Raw genomic sequence first — 22,661 nt, forward strand, 5'->3', positions numbered from 1 at the left:
AAAAAAAAAAAAAAAAAGAATGTGGTCAGAGAGCACCAACCTATAGAGAGACTTGTAGCTAAGTGCATAGTTTGTCTGGTCGCTGCTGCCCCATCCCTCCTCTTGTAGACCCTTGTAGCCTTCTGAGAGTTGGTTGTATTGGCATTGTCCTCAGGAAGGAAGAGTGGATGAACTACAAAGCTGAGAGAGTAGTGCAGTGCTGCCAAGGACTCCGGTGGGTTCCCCTGCCCAGGCCAGAGTTTGAGCCCATTGTGGTCACCTGCTTTCCACTTGGGTAAAATTATAGTCCGTTCCCAGGTGTCTATGGGGCATTGAGAGCCAGAAGGTGGATCCAAGACCCTCTGAGTCATGGGAGTGTGGTCAAACAAAGCCCAGAGAGCTTCCTTGGGTACCTCCTTGTCACGGGGCAGTGGGTTTCCATCCTATAGGACTTACAGATGCAGAAAGCCAAGAGAGTTTCCCCAGGTACATCCATCCTTGTCATAAGGGCTGTGGGTTTCCATTCTACAGGATTTACAGTTGCAGAAAAGCATAGAGGATACCGGGATCTGCCACTCACTCACATGGCTGTCCTTCTGACTTGCGTGCTAGTGGCTTCTGGCCTGAGTGTAGAAAACTCTCATCTGTGACTTTGGGTTTCCTGTGAGCCCTGTTCTGAGCATGAGCAACACTGTCCTAATAGCCTGCTGAAAGTCAGCATGGCTGTGCGTGTATGTCAGTGGTAACCAAGGCCTTTCCTCATGGGGACTGTGCCTGTGCCTGTGCCTGTGCCTGTGCCTGTGGCCTTCCTCTTTACACTGGCCCCACCCACTTGTCTCTGCTTCTCAACCAGCAATAAGACACCAGGCTCCTTCACATTAATTGCTGCCTCAGTCCCTTCAAGCACATTAGAGTCTAGATCTAGAGTGTACTACGAATGGGACTTCCATCCTTTTCAGAAGGACCTGGCAAACCCTAGAGGCTACTTGCCCTGTCTCTCTGTGTGTAGGTTGTCACTGACTTTGTGGTCACAGCTTCCTGTTGGCCATATGACAGCCTGTCATCTCTAGGAGTTCAGTCTCTAGGGGGACTATTGTACCCTTGTGTTATAGGGGTATGGTGTTAGGCCAGTGGTCATAGATTCTTGAGACAGGGTGGTAGGCAGATAGCTGTGCTGAGGTTTTTAGCCCTGGCAGCCACAGGTACATGTATCCAGGTAAATTAGATGGTCTATACAAAGTTCCAGGCAGCTGTTGAGTTTGCCCTTTGCCCACAGAGGATGAACTGCAGGGAGGTGGTGGGCAAGCAGGGTGGGGCTGGTAGGGTAAGTCTGACCACGGGCCACTGACCACCCTGCTGACTTGGAGAGTTCTTTTCTGCTGACTGGGGCCAGTTGGCTGGCATAGCCTTGCAAGCTGTGCTTGCCGCTGTAGGCAACCTGTACTGTGCTCAGGGTCCCTGTAATCATTGATATTAAAACAACAACTTTTGGGACTAAGAGAGTTCCCAAGAATCTGACCTCCACGGGTCCTAGATGAACTCCCAGAGGGAAGCTGAGCTCCTAGAGGAATGTTGTCAAAGATCCCTCCTGGTCTCTAGCTGGTGATAGTGGGTGCCAGAGGAGGGCTCCTTGGGAGAAAAGGCCCGCATCTGAAAGGGCTCCAGCTTCAGACACAGGCGTAGGCTCTCCTCGTTTATGTCCATAGCACTAGCCAGTATCTGGGACTCCTCAAAGGGAGTTAACAGATAGTTGCCAACCAAGTAAGTAGAGCGAGACTGCTGGGTTTCTCCACATACGAGAAAATGAGGGCGTTTATTTTACAGATGAGGCCAGCCTGTGGCAGAGAGGGCAGGCAGGCTTACTGTCTTAGGTGCCTTGTGTACCTGACCCATTACATGCCCCCCTGTGACAACTAAGCATGAGACCCTGAGCATGACTCGAGGTCTCAGGGCCCTGGAGAAAGAAGAGGAACTAGGGTCTCATGCTCAGTTGACAGCAGGAGGGTACACTGTGGGTCAAGAACACAGCAAAGTAGCTAACCAAGACCCTTCGGCCTCATCGCTAAGCATGGAGTGGGAGGTAGGTGCTGGGATCTACTGATGAGTCACTGTTGGACTGAAAAAAAGTGTGCCTGGCCCTTGGTCCTCGGGGCTGTTTCTTTTGCCTCTCTCTCTCTCTCTGTTGTATACTTGTCAGAAGCAGGGGATGGGTGTGTGGCAGCTTAGTGATGACTTTGCAGACGGCTGGAGGCTCAGCTCAACCCAACATTGGAAAAAAATGGACATTAGTCCAGCCTGGAGTGTGTGCCAGAGGCAAGTGGGAATGAGCTAGGTGATGCCCAGGCTGAAAAAGCCAAGATGGCATTGACTGCTGAGCTGCTGAGCCTCTGTTGTCTTAGCTTCTCTTCACAGGTAGGCTAGGGCACAGCAGGGCCCCTGAAGTGCTCATGTGCTGAAAAATGTTTATGGGGCCAGAGCCATGCCCACACCATGCCCATGAGCAGTGAGTGCTCTGTGGCCACTGAAGCTGGTCCAAAGCATCAGTCCCCCTCCTGCCAGCCATTCTGGGCCCACCAGCCCCGCTGATCCCAGAGTCACTGGAGCACCACTGGTACAAAGGGCACACTCTGCCAAAGCAGAGTGGCTCTGAGACCAGCTCCTCCTCCAGAGGTGGGGCCAGATGAGGAGCCAGGCCCAGAGTGCCATTCAGCTCTTACTTCTTTTCTTATGGACTCTGGCAGTGAAGCCTTGGTCAGAGACAGTAGTTAATTCCCTGTGTCCTATAGCAGGAGGTGTTTCTGCTCTGGTGTGGGGCTCAGGACATCATTGGCTAGCTGGTGTCTGAGTGAGTGTGAGGTCTGTGTAGGTGTAGCTGGTGTCTGAGTGTGAGGTCTGTGTAGGTGCTCATTTGTTCTCAGAGCTGTGCCAAGGGAAGAGCCCATCTGCACAGTTTCTTCTATCACATGTCGGTCCTGATCAATGTCTGTCCGGAGCATGTACTTCATGCTGGACATTAGCGTTCCCACGGGACACCAGGCACTGTAACTCAGTCACAAATCGATCATCGTTTTAGACTTTTCTCTTCCTCCTTCCCTTCCCATACGGCTTTGTCTCCCAAAAGCTCCTCTGTCCAGAGTCACAGAATGTCTGTGGTGTCCAGTGTCTAGCCCTGGTGTAGGCACAGTGATTGGAAATCTCTAACCCACTTTCTTTCCTCCAGGGGACGTCCTCTTCCAGATGGCCGAGGTGCACCGGCAGATCCAGAACCAGTTGGAAGAGACGGTGAGTTTGGCTGTGGGACCTCTTCCCTGGGTTCCAGAAGCAGACATAGTGAGCAGGGCATCAGGGGTCAGGTGAAGGAGGCTGGCTATGTGCTCCATAGCCACGCAGGTCACACCAGCACAGTCATCTCCCGGGAAGATGACTTATGGTCTCGGGCCCTGTTAAAAGAAAGGGAGCCAAGATCTGATGCTCAGTTGACACAGGGACCTGTGATGGGTTAGTGAGAGGTGGCTCCATGGAAGAATCCCCTGTGCCTTGGTGACAGCCCTAGCCAGGTCCCAATCCTGATGGGTGGTAAAGTCAGATATTCACCTGGATTCTGGCCCAGCTCCTTTAGCCCTTGCCTGAATGACCCAGCAAAGGGAGGATGGAGGGAAGTAGGATGTCAAGACCTTGACAGACTTGATTATTTAACACTTTTGTCCAGTCCTCACCCTTAGGAGCCTCCTGGTACCAATGTCCAGGCTGGCTCTGCTCCCGTCTCACGCACCATGCCTTAGAGCTGCCTAACTGTCTGTTTCCTCCCTGTGTCCAGCTGAAGTCTTTTCACAATGAGCTGCTCACGCAGCTGGAGCAGAAAGTAGAGCTGGACTCCAGGTATCTCAGTGTAAGTACAGCCTATGCCATACCTGCTGGGCCCCCATTGCCAAGCCTGCCCCTGCCTCTGCCTGGAGATCTGTCTCCTAGGCCTGAAGGATTATTTTCCCCTCTAGGCTTCCATGCTAGTGGCCTAGAGAAGAACCCATTGCATCTGATGTTCCATGTGCCTCTCAGCCACTTGCCATATAGCTGATGACTTGGCTTTTTCTGTAAAACCCACATGAGTCCCCTGTTCATGCCTTACTATCCTTGCCTGTTAGCCAGAGCTACTGTCGTATTCACTACATGAGTTTATGGCTCTGTGCCTACTGTTAGGGGCAAGGAATGAAGCCAGGCCGCTTCCCAAGTCTAATTTTGTCCTTAGAGATTGGGGATCTGTCAGAGGAAGACAAGGAGGTCTGCAGCTGTGACCCCCTGCCTCAGTCTGGCCAGCTGGAGCCTGCTGTGGCTGGAGAGTGGGGAGGACTGGGGAGGGAGCATTGAGCTGCCTGTGAGGCTCATGGGCCCCTGTGGTTGTATCCTGGGTCTCCAGGCTGCACTGAAGAAATACCAAACGGAACAGAGGAGCAAAGGGGACGCCCTGGACAAGTGTCAGGCTGAGCTGAAGAAGCTCCGCAAGAAGAGCCAAGGGAGTAAGAACCCTCAGAAGTACTCAGACAAGGAGCTGCAGGTAGGTCTGCTCCTGACCACATACAGGAGCTTACAGTCCAGCTGTGACCTCGTGCCCTCTCTTAGCAAGGAAGAGCCTCCCCATCTACCTGTGTGCTTACCACGTGTCTGTCAAAGGAGGGGAGAGCTTCCAGGTGTAGTGTGGCAGGGCAGGGCTGGATTTCAGAATGAGTCCCCATGTCCTTGAGTAGAGGGCTGCTTAGCTCACTCAGCAAAGATGCTGGAATGGTGTTTGACTACTGACAAGAGGCTCAGACTAAGTCTTCCCTCTGGATTCCTGCCCAGAGCCAGACCCCAGACTGCTATTCTAATCAGCCTGTGATTACCTACCCCAGGCTGGCCAGTCACAGTCACCTATGGCAGATGGCTCCGGAGGCTTCCGAGCACTACAGCGCTGCATGCTGATCAAGTTAGGGTATTGTGGCCAGACTGACATTTACATCAGAACCATGGGCAGTGTCCTTATGCTGAGTAGGCCTAGAAACCCCTCACCTACTCTTGCAGCCCTAGGGACACAGATAAAAAGGGATCTTACAGGATGCCCAGTGTTTGTAGAGGAGACACCAGAAAATTCAGCCACAGGGCCTGGAGAGGACAAAGTGTGGCTCCAGGGTCTGTATCCCCACTCCTTCCTGTAACGTCAGGTAGCACCCACCACCCAGGTAAGTTCTTGCCCAAGCCATGTGACTATGATGTTCCTCTTGTGCCTGTGGTGCCCTAGCTTCCCACTTGGACTCAGGAGAGTGGGGAGGGCTGAGGAGGAGGACCAAGCTGTACTCCTTTGATCGTAACTAAGCAGCTTCATGATGGCCCACAAGAGTCCTTTCTAAACACATGCAGGCCTGATAGGGGATGTCATAGGCCTGCAGGGAATCCTGCCATGAACCCAGTTGCCCAGTAGGAGAGAACCGGCCTGGACAGCATTTTTCATGTTAAGTTGTTGCAATAGCAGGAAACCCTACCACCCTGGCCACTGCTGTCTTATAGTACAACTTCTGCTTAGGGGCTATAGTGTGTCTTCCCCACCTCAGACATATTTTTCTGAGTCTAGGGTCTCTTTGTTTTGATCATATCTATGCATGTTTGTATATGTGGAGGTACATATATGTGCAGGCACACACACAAGAGTATGTAGGTATCATATCTATGCATGTTTGTATANTCATATCTATGCATGTTTGTATATGTGGAGGTACATATATGTGCAGGCACACACACAAGAGTATGTAGGTGTCATTTCTCCTTAGGCTTTTTTCATCTTCTTTCTGAGAGTCTGGCTGGCTGACATGGAGCTTTGCCAAGTAGGTTAGGCTGACTGGCCAGTGAGCCTCAGGAAGCCTGTCTTTCCCTTGCCAGGAGCTGGGATTACCAGTGCAGACCACCACACCCAGGGGTTTTGTTTTGTTACTGTTTTATTTTGTTTTTAAAGATATATTTATTTTATATATATGCTTGCACTGTCGCTGTCTTCAGACACATCCGAAGAGGGCATTGGATTCCATTACAGATGGTTTTGAGCCACCATGTGGTTGCTGGGTATTAAACTCAGGACCTCTGAAAGAGCAGTCAGTGCTTAGTCGCTGAGCCATCTCTCCAGCCCCTTGTTTTTGTGTTTTAAATATGGGTTCTGGGGCAGGGACTCAGGTCTTCACAGTTGTAAGGCAACCCCTTCAACAACTAAGCTATCTCCCAGCCTCCTCTAATCCTTTGTAACAGCCAACTGTATGGCTGCCTGCAAGGACAGACACGCACAGGCCCAGTCTATCACAGAAGGCTGCTCTAAGCCATCTTGAGCTGTTCTTGAATAGGTTCCTCAGGTGAGCTGCAGGATTGAGGCACAGATGCATACCAGACAGTGTCCAGCTGTTGCTGCCTTTGGTGGGTCTGCTCTCAGGAGACCTGGGCAGCAGACATGGGCCATGCAGGAGGGATTTCCATGTGCAAGTACACAACCTAGAGGAAACCTTCTGGGCCCCAGTTTGGTGCCCAGCGGTGGGAGCCGGCTCATCTGGTTTCCTCCTAGGAAGCGCCTTAGTTGCTCATCACACTACAGAACACACGGAAACGGAGTGGGCTTCCGCATAGCTGTAGAGCTGTACAGCCATCACACAAGCAGTCTGCAGCAGATTACAGACCTAAGAAGAACCTCGTATGCAGCCGTGTTCACCCCCACCTGCCCCGACTCCCCACCCCTGTCACCTACTCTCCCTTCCCAGGAACACCTACCTGCTTTCTGTCTCTATAGCTCTTCATGTTCTAGACATCAGTTGTGGCTGAGTCACACCGTGGGTTTGAGTGTGACTTCTTGCACTGGGCATGCTCTCAGGGTCTGTCCATGTCGAGTGTGAGTTTGTCACTCTGTTCCACACCTGTGGAAGATGGCTCCTGTTGCCTGTGAGGACATTGTAGGCACCGAGCACAGAATGTTTGGCAGTAGAACTGAAGCTGCTATGACAGGTCATCCTGATGGTATGAAGGTATCTCACACAGTAAACCATGAGAAACCCCAAACTCAGATGCCTACCTCAGGCTTCCATGACTGAGTACGTCACTTAGCTTAGCTCTGACAGGATGAGAGTGCTTATGCCCTCCCGATATGTGTCCTCAGTTGACTGAGACAGTGGGAAAGCATAGCCCTGGGCTTCGGGCGATTAGACAGTGGTGGCCTCAGAGTCGGTGGAGAGCTCAGGGCAAGCAGCTGGAGACAGCACAAGCAAGTGCCATGGCTGTGATCGTGCCCCAGGTGTGCGTGCCTCCCGGCTTTCTCTCTTGAGGATGTCTCATGCCAAACTTCTGTCTAGTTTTGAGGGTCAGTCAGTCTTATCCAAGGTTCCTGTTGATCCATCCCAGAGCATGGTTGCATAGCTCTGCCAGACCCTTCTGTGCCCCAGCCCCGACCCCAGGGCTGTTACTCAGCTCTTTGCCTTTATTATGGTCACAGATGGCACTAAGCTGGCTGATCCTCTCCTGTGTACAGCCTCTAGGTCCCTCTTTGACCCTCGTTTTCCCTATTGGTGAGATTGAGCCATGTGTCCTGGCTCTTCCCTCTGAACATGGACAAGGAGGACCCTACTGCTGGCATACGTGCGCCACTCTGTTCTTGGAGCCCCTTCTGCCTCTCCAGACCTCTTCATTGTCTCTATGGGAAACAGCATTTGAGCCTTAGCAAACAACATTTTTCACATCTGTGTTGTGTGATCCTCTAGGGAAGCCCCCACCCCACCCCCACCTCCCGTCCTTCCTTTATTCTTCTGGTCTAGAACACCGTGAGGCAGGTTCCTTAGTGGGTAGCCTGAACCTACTCAGTTGTGCCAGTTTGGATTTACATAATTGTTGCTGTTGTTGACAGGCTGTGGTGTGTGTGGTGGGGAGTATTAGAGATTGTCCTAGGGTCTTTTGTATGCTAAATAAGTGCCCTACCTCTGAGCATATCTATCTGTCCATACATCTATATTGGTAGATAGATAGATAGATAGATAGATAGATAGATAGATAGATAGATAGATAGATAGATAGATAGATATTTTGTTGTTATTGTTGTTGCTGCTGCTGCTGCTGTTGTTGTTGTTTAAATACAACTTGCCTAAGTTGCACAGGCTGACAGAGTGATTTACACTCTGCAACCCAGGCAAGTCTTGAACTTGGGTTCTTCCTCCAAACAGCTGTGTGGAGGACGGTAATACCACCAGCCCAGACTGTTTCTTGAGAGTAGCAAGAGAGCACCAGAGATGGTATTTCTGATGCCCACAGGCAGTGATATTCTTGGAGTCTCTCACCTTGGACCTTTGAGGGTTAGAGAGTGTTTGATGTCTGGCTGTCTTGGCTCCTCTCAGCTAAGTTAAGGTATGCTGGCCACCATATTGGAGTAGCCTGTCAGCCTTGCTGGGATGCCTCACCAACCAGGCTACGCAAGAACTCTTTTCCCTGACATGGGGCAGGTCCTACAGGCTTCCAGTGCCTTCACAAAAACATCCAGGAATTCCATCTAGTTTATGCATAGAGTGTGGCTGCTGGCAGCTGAGCAGGGACCTGAGGCCTTTCAGCATGGCAGCATCCTCCCCTTCAAGGGGAGCTGAATGAACCCACTCCTCCCTCTGCAAGGCCTGGACCTTCCACAGTGGCTCAACCCCTGATCAGGCCCCACCACTCCAGGCTGGCCTCAATAAGGTTGGATCTAAAGACTTTGGCAAGGTGTTGGTTACGAAGAAAGAGCCTTTGCCTTCTGTGGTTCCCCATTTCTTAACTCCTCCCAGGCTAGCCTGAAGGCTACTGTGACTTCAGTAGCCGAGAAGATAGTAGGGCTCAGGTAGGGACATGGAGGTCTTTGCTGGCTCTTGGAATGTTCTGTCCACTGGACCGCTGGATAACTGGCAGCATTGGCACAGGTGCCCACGGTCTGTTATTTGGGTGAGGGTGGGATTCTGCTCTTCTAGAGCTCCTGAAACTGCTACTTGAGTTAACCAGGAAGGTGGGAACTGTTAGAAACGGGAAGTGACCCCATGCCCTGGGCATCAAGAGTGTGTTTGCTTAGTTTTTGTTTGGTTGGTTGGTTTAGTTTGGCTTTTGTTTTTTTGTCTGTTTGTGTTTGAGACAGGGTTTCTCTGTGTAGCCCTGACTGTCCTGGAACTCATTCTGTAAACTAGGCTTGTCCTCTGTCTCACAGAGACTCACCTGCCTTTGCCTCCCAAGTGCTGGGATCAAAGGTGTGGGGCACCACCACTGGTCACCCTTGTGTGTGGAGAGTTCTTTCCTGCTTCCTTGAGATTCCCTCTGTGCCTCTGAGGTTTCTCCACTCTGTGCTCCCTCTGGCTTGGCTGGAACCTAGCAGGGTCAGACCATGGTGAACCTAGGGTTCAGAAAGTCAGATGTAGGCTAGGATGGACATCTGTGTGGAGGACATGCTGTGACAGGCACAGAGGCCCCGCTTGAGATCTGTGAGCCTTCCCAGAGCCTGGAGCCTAACAACAGCTGCCACTGGAGGAAGAGGTGAGTATATTTGGCTAGCTCAATCCCAGCAGCCCTGGTATGCACATTGTTGCCCTTAGGTTGTGCTCACTGAACATGGTTCCCTTCTTCACATGACTCTGAGAAGTGAACAGTGTGTCTCAAGACCTGGTCCCACTGATCTGTTGGGAATAGGGCCACTGAATGGTTGGTGCTTGGACACTTCCTCAGCAGCATGGGGATGCGTTCTCAAAGTTCTTGGGAAGGAATTCACAGGGAGAGCCCGGGGATGCTGACTGTCAGAGGGCTGGGCCTCTGGAGCTCACGGTGACAGGCCTTCAGGGGTGCTGACCTCCCCCACTGTCTTCCTGCTTCTGGGCTCTGCTGAGGCTGAACCACTTAGGACAGTGGCCAGACCTTTGCCCCAAGCTGGACTGAGGACAGCCAGCCTGTTTACTGGAAGGGTAGTCATGGAAGACCAAGGTTGTAGGAGATGGAGCAGCTTGGGGCTAGGGAGATGTGAGGTTGTCAGATGAACCAGGGTGGGGAGGAGACAGGCACCAGCAGCAGCACTGTCCAGGTTTGCAGCTGGTGGCTACCTGGGCTCAGGATGGACTCAGCCAATCACGGTTAAGAACTGCTCAGAACTAAACTTCCATGTTGAGAGTTCCACAGAAAACTAATTTTAATTATAGGTCAGAGAATGGGAGCTTAGAAGCACTTGGGGCACTAACTGGGGCTGGTGGTTTTATGGGTTTTATCTGAAAAGGGAAGTTCTGAGATCCATCGCTCACCGCCCATGGGTACTGCCCTGACATGGCCTCCCCTCCAACACATTCCGTCACCACAGGGTTACCTGCTAGCGTCGGGAAGCACCTGCACACATGAGTCGGGAAAGGTGCTCTCCTGGGGAGCAGTGGACATGTGATGGCTGCAGTGTGGCCTCTGTCCCAAGCTCAGAAACTGAGGGATGTGCTCATCCCTTTAGAATCCTCTTGGAAAATGAAAAGTAAAAGCCACACTGAGGCTTCAGGGCAAAGCAGACTCTCACCTTCCTCTCATGGCAGGGGAGGAGGCGCCTGTGACTCAGCCACCCTGTGGTAAGTGGGGGAGAGCAGCCCCAGAGTATGAGAGGTGCCTAGATGTCTTCTGTCAGCCTTTGTCCTCCTCCCTCCCCCAGGGATGAGGTGGACCTGAGTGGTCATGCTGGCCTCTGGTAATGGTAGCAGCTAGCTGCCCAGCCAGCTGTTATTCTGGGGACACCTAAGCAGAGACTGGGTGGCTATGCTGATGCCGCCCTCTCGCCCTTCCACCACGTCGCTCCTGAGCAGCCCATACCCAGCACCCCGGGTAGAGCTTGGTGTGCCATTGTGCTCCGGTCTGACTTTTTTTCTGGTTTTGTCCTATTTGACTCCTCCCCCAACCTAGCTCTTATTAGAACAAGACAGGCAGGCACAGGTAGGAGGCTGTCTGCAAATGACAGTCTTCTGAGAGTGTCACACTGCTTTTGCTTTTCCTGCTGTGTGGCTTGCCATCTCCCCCCTTAACTGGCCCTCACCCTCCAGAGTAGAGTGTGAGGAAGTGGAGCATTAGGAGACATAGAAAGGGGGCCTGCCAATGCGATGACCTTAGGTGTGTCTGGGCTTGGAGAGCAGCTTGCTAAGGGAGAGGCAGCTGAGGCACAGCTTCATGCTGGAGCCCCCAAAAGGTAAGAGCCCAGAGAAAATCAGCTGAAAGTTGGTAGGCAGGCCTCACTCCAGTCAAGATCACTCTGAAACCAATGTGACCCTGTGGAAGGCTCTGGTGGCTCTGCCTGACCCACTGTCCGTACACGGACCTACTGTTGGCAGAGAACATGCCAGGTTCTCTGCAGGAAAGCTGTCCTCGGTCCTCTCTGAGAGGACATGAAAGGGGAAGCAGGTATGGGCTGGCTGTTTTACAAGAGGAAGTAGTCCATGTTCTGGACAGGTGCCTGCCTTAGAGGGTGCTGATACTGTGTTCACTGTACCCCCACGAGGATTCCAACAAGGTAACTGGGTGTCTATTCACCATGACACAGGGGCCGCTCCGGTGGCTTTGGCACCTCTGGAGTCTTCATTTGTGTACCTTTGTGGGATTTGCCCGTTCTAAGGGCCTGAGAGAGGGAGCGATTCATTCTATTTAAAGGGCTGTGTAATTAACAAAGCAAACACAAAATAACCAGAGCTGAGATCTTCACAGCATATAATAGCAGAGGTTGGCCCGCCCAGGGTGTGATGTGGTGCAGGCGATGTGCCCTCACCCCAGCACACAGGGCAGAAGGTCTTGTTAGCTCTGGATCTCAGAGTCAGCCAAGTACAGGCCTGGCCTCCAGTGAGGTCTCACATGGTCAGCATCACATGGTCAGATGAGGAAGACTGCCAGATCCTGTCCTTAAGAAGCTACTCATGCTGTCCTGGGGACACCCCTAACCACACCTACCTCCGGGGACCTCCCGGGGGCAGGCCTCGCTTGAGTCCACCTGGTTCCGTCGGCAAGTGGTTTTGAAGATTGAGTTTATGACACATTAACTTCCGGGGACATTTTAGTCTGTAGCAGTGCTCCTTGTACAGGAGAATAGCCAGTCTTGCCATCTGCCAGCCTTTGAGTACAGAAACACCAACCAACCCTGTCCACCCATGGGCAACATCTGCTGTCTCCTACATTTCCCTGGGTGCCAGGCCCTTCAGACTGGAGAAGGTCTTTCCTTGGCTTCTGGTCCCCGGTGACTTCAGACAACATGGAACTCGAGGTGCTTGCTGTTCTCTACCTCCACACCTCCTCCCCAGCATAGCGTAGCTTCTGAGTTGTCTACCTCCTTGGGAAGGAGTCATTACCCACAGTGCTAACAGTGGGACCAAGCCTCATGAACTCATTCATAAGCTGGAGGGGACCTTGGGCAGCCCAGGGGGTTGGCAGTTATGGGGTGCCTCAGTGGTCAGTGGGTTTTTCTAGAACATCCTTTCCTGCTCTGAGTCACCGGCTGGCTCTGGAGCAGAGGAGACACACTTTCCAATCACTTCTGTCTTCTCAGATTACAGGGCTGTTGTGCTGGGTGACTAAGTGGGAGCGTTGTTTCTGTGGGTCTTAAATGCTTTCAGTTGGGCGTTTCTATAGTGCTGTCTCCATAGCACCCAGCTAAGCAAGGAGCTGTGAGGCAATGTGGGGTGGGTGGGGACAGCAGGAACCTGGCCACTGGGGGACAGGCTTCATGCCATTTTAAATGGCCCGATGCCAAGGTACTGGCAGTGCAGGCCCGGGTCGTGTTTTATACTCTGCTCTCCAGAAAGTGTAGCTGTTGCACCACACTGGAGTGCTCTGCTCACTCAATTGATGAGGAGACTGGACCTCTGCAGGCTTACACCACCTATCCCCTGTCCTCTGCTGTCTCCTTTGCATGGTGACACTTCACTTGGTCCAGATTTCCAGGATCTTCCTGGTAAAATTGTAGGCTGTCTGAGAGGAGCCGGTGGCCTGGAAAAGGAGGTCAGGGAAGTCGGTTGTTATTCCTAGACAGAAGTGGCAGCCACATGTCACTGGCAGGCTTCGCTGTGCTGCTGCCTGCTGCCTTAGGACCTTCTCCCAGGTCAGGCTGAAGCTGGTGATGCCAGCCCAGGCTGGTATGTGGTCCAGGGCTCTTCCTGCACCCCCCTCAAGCTGGGGATTTTAAAGTCCTTCTAAGTGCACTGCTCTGATGCTGTCCCCTCCCCTTTTCATGGACCACCCGTAGGTGCAGAGGTGTGACCTGTGAGGTTACACTTATTCCTGGGGGTGCATAAGTAAATGGAAATCTTAAAAATAAGATGCCATGCTCTCCTAACTCAGGCTGCCAGACCCTGCTAATGAGGCCAGGCCCCACACCGGTGCCCTGTACCCCAGGGAGCTGAAAGCCTCTGTAAAGGTAGTGCGCAGCCTACAAACCCAGAAACTGCTGCTGGTGGGCTGGCTTCAGGCCTCAGTTTGGAAGGTGCTGTTCTCAGGGCAAGGAGACCCAGGGGGCCTCGTGGCCTGGTTTATGCTGATGTCCTAGGTGACCGTTCCAAGTGGCGCCTCTTTTCTGAAGTCCCGAGATAACAAAATGATGCAGATTATCACTGGCACCTTCTCTCCCCTGTCACAGCACCTCAGCTCTGCTTGTAAGACTCTGCTGCTGAGCCCTTTTGCCTGTTGTTGTCCTTGAGAAGTCTCTGGAAAGGGCAGTGGCGCAAGAGTCCACCCTAGCCTTCAGAACCTTGACTGTTCCTTAGCTGGCCACCAAGCTGAGACGTGTGTGTGTGTGTGTGTGTGTGTGTGTGTTTCCGTCCATGTGTGTGTGTGTTCGTGTGTCCATCCCTGTGCCAGAGGAACAGGAGTCATAGGAGGAACTCTACTCACAGCCTAGTTCAGCCCTGAAGACCAGAGAGCCCCAGCACCGGACAGTTGATGGCCTGGGATGGAATGAGTGGGACCCAAGAGGCCAGTGCTAAGCCCTATATGATGACTGGCAGGTGTGTTCCTCTCCTGGAGAATAGCCCACTCCTTCCTGACCCAGAGTATGTCTGGTCTCATCCCACCACTCTTCTCTAAAGCTTGGGAAGAGCTCACACCCAGGCTGAGCCTCCTCCAAGACTCCCTGGAGTCCTCCCAGCACAGCTCCTGTGGGGGCAACAAGACTTGTGCCCCACCCCCTACTTCCCAGAGGACCCTGGAGTGCAGGGGAGGTTCAGGGAGCAGGAAGCCCTGGTAGGCGCATGTTGCATAACCGAAGGAAAAGTACTTGACGCTGTGGAGGAGAGAGAAGAGGATCAGAGAGGGAGGAGGGAACGCCCCCCCCCCCATCACAGCAGCAGAACCCACTGTCAGGCTGGAATGCCACTCTCACCTGCTATTTTGACTTCTCTTGTTACAATAACTGTCTTGAGTCCCACCTGGCAGACCCTATGCCTGGGCCCTGCTGCCGCTTGAGAGGACCAAGACCTATTCTCAGGCCTTCTCAGACTGTTCCTGTCAGTGGGGAGGGCAGGAGTTTAGTGTGGGGCTGCAGGGCAGAAGCAGCAATCTGTGTAGGTTTGGTGGCAAGGGTGTGAGTATGGCAGGCCTTGACCTTGGAGAGATTGGTGCTGGCTGGTAGGCAGAGTTGGCACCGATAGCCTCGGTGGAGACCAGCCCCCACCCAGCTGGGCTTCCCCCTCTTCTGTCCCTCCAGCTGAGCCTTGTGTGGGGAGATGCTAAGGGAACAGCCTGCTCCAACCCCCTCTGCCGCCCACAGCTCAGCCGCCCACCCACGCTGAGTCAGAGCTCCGCCGAGGTGGCTGTGAGTCAGCTGTGAGCACCCTGGCAGCTCAGGCCTGCCCCCTGCTGGAAGACGGTCGCCTTAGGAAGCGCTTCTGCAACAGCTGCTCCCGAGTGGCTGAGCGCTCTGCTCCAGGCTGCTGGGAGTTCAGCCTAAGAGGGATAGGCGCAGGAGATGCACTAGAGAGGCGTCTGCGTATACCTGGATGTAAATTGACCCTTCCTTGATATTTGGGCAGTTTGATTATCATAGTAAGGTTTAACTATGAAACCAAGTTCCACATACATTCTTATAGCATAGCTCTGCCCAGTGGTTTCTGTTGGTGTGGATGGCTTCTACCTATTGATTGAGGCTTTCTTTCAAATTGTGAACTACATATAACTGATACAAGTCACTGCCACGGACCACCCCAGCCGGGTATGGGGGTCCCTGGGATGAGGGTTCTCGAGGCAGGTGGATAAGGATTCAGCAGTGACAAACAGAAACAAACACAGAGGCAGGAGCATTCTCTTAGGTTGGTTGGTTTAAAAATGGCAAGACCTCAGGGATCCTAGGTGAGCCTCATTCTCTATATCGCTGAGGAGACCCTCAGGAGTGCTGGGAATGCTGGTATGCAGCACACACCTCTGTGCCGGGCTGGGATGGAGCCCAGGGCATCTCCTGTGCTATGCAGGCGCCTACCACTGAGCTATACACTTCCAGTCTAGAACATCTGTCTTCATGTATGTGTCAGCACATCCACCCGTCCCCAAAATCCCTTTATCTTTACAGTTTGTGGCTATCCCCACTAAATGTCAACTGCCAAATGTCACCTGATACCACCTTCTCCCTGGTCCCCGTGAAGTTGACATCCCTGGACTCTCTGAATTCCCCTACCCCTCTGTCTTGGCACATTCAGAATAGATAGTCAGGTCTGGAGGTTGCACTGGTCCTGGGCTTTTTGACAAGAACCTTCCTGGGTAGGTTATGTTTCCCCCCCAGGAAACTCAAGAGTAGTCGGGACAAGACCGCTGTTGGTGGCCAGAGAAGTACCTGTGACCTCGGGGGCTTCAAAGGGATTGTGTCTTTAGATGGGGTTTGGGGAAGGCAGTGCTCTCAGAATCCTATGGAATCATTTGACCACATATCTCTCTTGATTGAGCCCAGAGTATCTTGAGGATTGAGGGGGTTCCCAAGGCCACCCAGATTGGATGCCCAGGCGAAACCCAGATGACCCAGATGAAAAGGCGAGGGATAGGCCATTTTTCAGTTCATGCTCTATGGTGAGGACCCCTCACCAGGCACATGCTATCCCAGGGATAGTGATCCATATGTCTTTGATGAAGGCCTCTCTTCCCCTGCATATGATATTCATGGAACAATCTAAGGCTTGGTCACCTGTTCCGCTCTCCACGTCCTCAGTGGTGGGTGCCCATGCTCTCTCTCCAGCAGCAGCTTCCCTGGGTCTCCTCAGTCAGTATCTCTTGAGACCGTTCTATAGCTGCTGGAGCTACGACTCTGAGGCAAAAGAAACTGTAGTTGACAGGAGCCTCAGTGGAGCCAGGGCACGGGAGTGTACTGCAGGACCCCCCCCCCCCGCACGCCCCTCTCACGCTGACATTTCTATGCTTCACGGAGCTGAAGCCTGGAAGGGATGGCCTGCCACTGGTACCTTTCCTTCCCCTTCTCAGGAAGAAGTCCAAGGAATGCTGGGATCGATGGCACACGCTTGTAATGCCAGCATAATAGGCAGAGACAGGAAGATTACCTCATGCTCAGGGTATAACTAAGACCTATAGTTCAAAGCTAGCCTGCCTACATGGAGGCTCAAAGATATATTTGTATGGGGGCTGGGGGATGACTCAGTGGCTAAAGCACTTGCCATAGAAGTGTAAGGACCATAGTTGTGATCCCTAGCACCCACATAAATGCCAGATAAAGCATGGCAACAGGTACCTGTTGTCCCAGCACTTGGGAGGTGGAGACGGCTCCCCAGGGCAAGCTAAGCTCTAGGTTCCATGAGCTCCAGGTTCTGTGGCAGACCCTGCTTCAGTAGAAAGTGACCAAGGAAAGCACCAGCGTTGGTTTTTGGCTCCATGTGCACGCTTCCCTTCTGTTCACAGTGCATGTTTGTAAGCCTGGAGATCCTTCCACCTAGGTCCTCCACAGGACAACCTCCTGGGCAGTATGGGCAGGCCTGCAGGGATGGCTGGATATGTTGCCCAAACCCAAGCAGGATCTGCTGTGTGCTCACTAACTTGTTCCCTCTGTATCCTGTCCCCAGTACATCGATGCCATCAGCAATAAGCAGGGCGAGTTGGAGAACTACGTGTCTGACGGCTACAAGACAGCACTCACTGAGGAGCGCAGGAGGTTCTGCTTCCTGGTGGAAAAGCAGTGCGCTGTGGCCAAGAACTCTGCTGCTTACCATTCCAAGGTGAGCTAGGACTGTGGGGTGCTGGGCCTTCCTGCTTGGTGCAGGCGGAAACTTGCTGTTCACGGAGCCAGACTATGTCTGTGAGTGTCTGAGCGCCCAGAGTGGCCACTAATAGTGGGACAGCCATCCTTGAACACCTCAGGCTGAGGAACAGAATTCTAGAGGAAGAATTGCCAGGTCAGAGGGCATGACATTTTAAAGACCTACACTAGGAATTGCTGGATGATTTAGGAGACTGTCTGCTGAGGAGAGTCCAGGCGTGGGCTCTGGGAATTCTTTGGGTTTTTTTGTTTTTTTTCGAGACAGGGTTTCTCTGTATAGCCCTGGCTGTCCTGGAACTCACTCTGTAGACCAGGCTAGCCTCGAACTCAGAAATCTGCCTGCCTCTGCCTCCCAAGTGCTAGGACTAAAGGCGTGCACCACCCCGCCCAGCTTGGCTCTGGGAATTCTTAAATCACTGTTGGTTTTTCTGCTCTAGCTGAGGTCTAGACTGATGACATTCTAGGGAAGGAGTAACACAGTCCCCTGGGCTCTGGAAGGGTTGGCTTTCCATCTTCCTCAGACCTAACTATGCCTATCTGAACACCTGGTGGCCCGTGGGCTAGTGGGTCTACAAGCCATGATACTGGTGACTTTTAGCCTCTAAGGCCGGACCATGTCACCAGACATCTGGACCTTCCTGGCATACTGTCTATTGGCTGCCATAGTTTGGCTGCCCCTGTGAAACTGGCCACTCTCATCCCACGCCACACTTCCTAAGCAGCTGTGGGGTCCTGCCTAGCTCCAGGTGCCTTCTTCTCAACCCAGAGCTGGTCACATGGTGTCCTCAGAGTCCTTCCTTGCCCCCACTTTTTCTGGTGCCATCAAGCACTAGGCTTGTGGTGGCTCATTGAGTCTGCCATTCCTGATCCCTCCTTGACCCCTGAGAAACCAACCCCCCTCCACCAAGTCTAGTGAGTGCTCCCTACTAAACACCTCCCCCCATGCTTCCTCTCTCTGCTCTCTTCCATCACACACATGTTCACGTGTATACACACAATTACACACACACACACACACACACACACTTCCTGGGAAGTGCCACATTCCAGGACCTGGCCCGTCCTTGCTGAACAAAGGAAGTTCCTGTGAAGAGCTGCGTCCTCCAGGGTGGTCTGCCATGAGCCCTGCTTGTGTGGCTCGGGCTTAAGGCATGCAGAGGGCTCTCTCCCATAACCCCCCAGGGATCGGGATGATAGACTCTTGCTAAGAACATGTTAGGGTGAGTGGAGCCCTGTCATTCATAGGATCTGTAGGAACTGAGGTGGGGTCAGATTGTGTCCCCTGGAATATTCAAGAGCATAGATGTAATCAATCAATGCAGCCAAACATGAAGACCCTGTATATGTCCTTGTGAGTGAGTGTGGTCTAGAGATTGGCACCATACACACTGACATGTGTCCTTCCACTGTCATGTGTGTTCTCACACATACACACACACACACACACCCTAGAGTACCATACACACTGACATGTGTCCTTCCATTGTCATGTGTGTTCTCACACACACACACACACACACACACACCCTAGAGCACCATACACACTGACATGTGTCCTTCCAACTGTCATGTGTGCTCACATATCCACACACACATGACCTAGAGCCTCTGCTCTGGTCCTCAGATATCCTTCGCTCTCAAGAAAACACAAGCCCAGAGGCTTCTTTCTCTCCTGGCAGTTACCTGACTGAGCACACAGTGAGCCCGCACAGTGCTTTCAGACTGGTAGTTAACTGAATGAGCACACAGTGAGCCTGCACAGTGCTTTAAGGCTGGTAGTTAACTGACTGAGCACACAGTGAGCCCGCTCAGTGAGCCCGCGCAGTACTTTCAGGCTGGCAGTTATATCTGTGCCCCTAGTGAGGACCAGCTTTGTGTCAGGTCTGGGAAGAAGAGCTCTGACCTCCCTAAGTAGGCAGCTGGCCATGCTGCTGCATACAGGCACTGAAGACAGGCCTCGATGCCGGCCTACAAATGTGGCCATCTCAGGACCCTCTGCAGCACTGCAGGCCCACTGTCCAATGACTAGCAGGGGCAGGGGCTACCCTACCTGTGCTCAGATGCCAGGCACAGCTGCACTGCCCATTTGGGCCTTTGACTTAATTCAAATAGACACAAGATCCTAAAAGTAGAACTCTGTGTCATGTCTGTGCTCCCTTATCCGGTGAACACTTTTTTGGGAGGGGGTGGGGGAAGACAGGGGTTCTCTCTGTAGCCCTGGCTGTCCTAGAACTCAATCTGTGGACCAGACTGGCCTTGAACTCAGAGATCCTCCTGCCTCTGCTTCTGAGTGCTGGGATTAAAGGCGTATGCCACCATTGCCCGGCTCCCTGTGTGCACTTTGTGCTCGCAGGATTTGGCTGTGCCTGAGACAGGCCTTCATGTGCCCCAGAGGCAAGCCAAGCTCTTCCCCATAGAGGTGGATCCAAGTGGCCAACATTCTCCAGCAGAGGCCACCTTTGCACATCTCCAGCCTCCTGGCCTGACCATGCCTCAATAGCTCTGTCCTGTCTCCAATTTTAACCCCTCTCTCACCTCTTTCCTTGCCACTGTGTACTTTTGCCCACAAAGGAGCTGCCTCTCCTGGGGCTGTGTGAGCCCATCCGTTCTTTATTCTGTAGGCCCCTGGGGAAGCACTACCAGAACAGCTCCTTAGTCTGATCTCACCCTGGTCTTCTCTCAGCAACCTAGCACATAAGTGCTTTTTAGCAAGTATCCCTTTTCGAGATGCAAAGCCTCTGGTTGAAGAACCCTTGATGAACAACACTAGGGCCAGGCAAGGCCACACATGCTCGGTGGTGATGCTCAGGGAGACACCTATGGACTGTGCCCCGCAGGACCCCATGCTGCCCCTGACACCCTTCTTGTCCTGTGTCTTCCACTCCAGGGCAAGGAGTTGCTGGCCCAGAAGCTGCCTCTGTGGCAGCAAGCCTGTGCCGACCCCAACAAGATCCCAGACCGTGCTGTCCAGCTGATGCAACAGATGGCCAATAGCAATGGCTCCATCCTTCCAAGTGCCCTGTCAGCCTCCAAGTCCAACCTGGTCATCTCAGACCCCATTCCTGGAGCCAAGCCCTTGCCAGTGCCACCTGAGCTGGCACCATTTGTGGGGGTGAGTCCTGGGACTTTAGAAGCTTAGTGGGTGCTCCCTTTGCTTGGGGTGGTAGCATGTTCTCCAAAGGGCAAGCCCAATGCGCTGAGCCCAGGCCCAAGCTGGCTCCCAGCGACGCCCTGCCCCTGCCTCTTCCTCCAGCGGATGTCTGCTCAGGAGAATGTACCTGTCATGAATGGCGTCGCAGGCCCGGACAGCGAGGACTACAACCCCTGGGCTGACCGAAAGGCTGCCCAGCCCAAATCCCTGTCTCCCCCGCAGTCTCAAAGCAAGCTGAGCGACTCGTACTCCAACACACTCCCCGTGCGCAAGAGCGTGACTCCGAAGAACAGCTATGCCACCAGTAAGGGCCTGAGGGTGCTAGGCTGAGAAGCCAAGGCTTGTGAGTGCGTGTGTGTGCACTTGATTGTGCAAGTATGTCTGTAGGTATATATACAGACACGTGTTTTTGCATGGTATATGCGTGCATATGCCTATGTGCATGTCTACAAATACCTGTTAATGGTATGTGCCTGGATACGTAATGCATGTGTAAGCATGCAGTGTGTATTGATTCGGAGTGTGGCACGGTGGAATGAGACCAGGACCCTGTCTTCAGCAAACAGACAGGCTAGAGGGTGGAAGGGCTTCAGTTGATCATGGGCAGCTCCTGTGTTTGCACCATGACTGTTGTTAATACCTGTAATCCCGGCTCCGTCTGCCGTGGACAGCCCTCTCACATACACACCCGTTGTCTCGGCAGCTGAGAACAAGACACTGCCACGTTCAAGCTCCATGGCAGCTGGCCTAGAACGTAACGGCCGCATGCGGGTCAAGGCCATTTTCTCCCACGCGGCCGGGGACAATAGCACTCTGCTGAGCTTCAAGGAGGGCGACCTCATCACGCTGCTAGTGCCTGAGGCCCGTGACGGCTGGCACTATGGGGAGAGTGAGAAGACCAAGATGTGAGCACCCACCCACAGAGAAAGTCTAAAGCAGCCTATCCTCTTCCACAAACATGAGGGAGTGGCAGCACTCAGATGCACTCTCAGTCACAGGCTCTCCTAGTGGGAAACCTGGGCAGGAGAGACAGGGACGGCGTGATGCCACAGACCTCCGCCTTCTCCCTACTAGCCCAATCTTTATAGCAACCAAGCCACAGGCCGCTACTTCTGCCTCTCGGTGCTTGATCATTCTTTGCTGTTATTTGGCACAGGCACAATGTTCTAAATGCATATTCGCTGTGGCATACTTGGCTATTCCAAGATGAGGGCCTGTGGTTTCCCCAGCAGAGCAGACTTGACCAATCCCCCCATCCCCATACATACCAAACTTTCCTATAGGTCTGAATAGCCTTCAGCAATGTCACCAAGTCTCTGGGCCACCCAGCTCTGCCTAACTTAATACCTATTACAAGATATGGGGTGAACAGCCAGTGTTGGTGCCACTTAGAGGCACCCCTCAACCCCCCAAAAAAACAGTAGTTTTTGTCTAGGTGTGTCTTCCACACATGTGTCTAAGCAGCTGTGGCCAAGATGAGGTACAAACTGAACTTTGCTCTGGCCCAGCAGGGAGCCTCAAAAACGTCCTTGAAGGACAGGAAGCTGTATCCGTCTCTGTCCCAGTGGTCTCCTAGTCTTTGAGCTCTGACCATCATGGTAGTGAGCTGTGTCAGGGGAGGAACAGGTTGTCAGACCATGTCTTTACCAGGCAGGGCAGCTGGACTGCCTCAGCCTCAGGACTGGGCCCCAGCCACACGGGCTCTCTGGAACAGGAGCACCTATCCTTCCACATACGGATTAGGACAGGCTGGGGAGCTGGGGAGACTTGGCATCTGACAGGCTCCTGTCCTGCATCTGGAGGGCCTGTGCAATGGATCCAGGAGTCTCACCTAGCACCTTTCTTCTAGGCGGGGCTGGTTCCCCTTCTCCTACACCCGGGTCCTGGACAGTGACGGAAGTGACAGATTGCATATGAGGTAAGCATACTGGCTAGGGCTGAGACCCCTGGGCACAAAACTGGGCAGAATTTCTAGTTCTTTCTCTGCCCCTCAGAGCCATCTCAGGTCCTACTGCATGCTTGAGACTGTGTGGAAGGGGTGGAAGGTGGGTCCCAAGAGCCCTGGGAATGCTGGGAAGAATACAGGCGGAATGTGGGACAGTTGTTAGCCAGCCCATTGTGATTGGGCTGTCCCTCCACTGCCTACCTCCTGGAGTAGGGTTGGAGGGACCCTGTCACAGGGCTTCAGCAGCCAGCATTTGGCAATTTCGACCTGGTGCATGTACAGTGCAGAAACCTGGCAGGGAGGTTAGACAGGAATACCTGTGAGGTCACTGGCTGCTGTGAGTG

At 53.0% G+C, this 22,661-nt stretch overlaps 1 protein-coding gene across 7 annotated transcripts in view; it reads left to right on the plus strand.

The window, feature by feature from the left end:
* The window catches only part of Baiap2 (BAI1 associated protein 2), a 65,455-nt gene that overhangs the window by 35,128 nt on the left and 7,666 nt on the right, over positions 1-22,661 (plus strand). For 5 of the 7 annotated variants that reach the window (XM_021176672.2, XM_021176674.2, XM_021176675.2 and 2 more), the window contains exons 4-11: positions 3,200-3,261; positions 3,797-3,868; positions 4,394-4,531; positions 17,028-17,180; positions 20,109-20,333; positions 20,475-20,676; positions 21,076-21,277; positions 22,222-22,290. In XM_021176672.2, coding sequence (XP_021032331.1) covers positions 3,200-3,261; positions 3,797-3,868; positions 4,394-4,531; positions 17,028-17,180; positions 20,109-20,333; positions 20,475-20,676; positions 21,076-21,277; positions 22,222-22,290 — 1,123 coding nt within the window. The remainder of the gene's footprint in view (positions 1-3,199; positions 3,262-3,796; positions 3,869-4,393; positions 4,532-17,027; positions 17,181-20,108; positions 20,334-20,474; positions 20,677-21,075; positions 21,278-22,221; positions 22,291-22,661) is intronic. The other 2 variants (XM_021176676.2, XM_021176677.2) reach the window with 1 other exon arrangement.

This window comes from Mus caroli, chromosome 11 (assembly GCF_900094665.2).
Source record: "Mus caroli chromosome 11, CAROLI_EIJ_v1.1, whole genome shotgun sequence".
NCBI classification, from domain to species: Eukaryota; Metazoa; Chordata; class Mammalia; order Rodentia; family Muridae; genus Mus; species Mus caroli.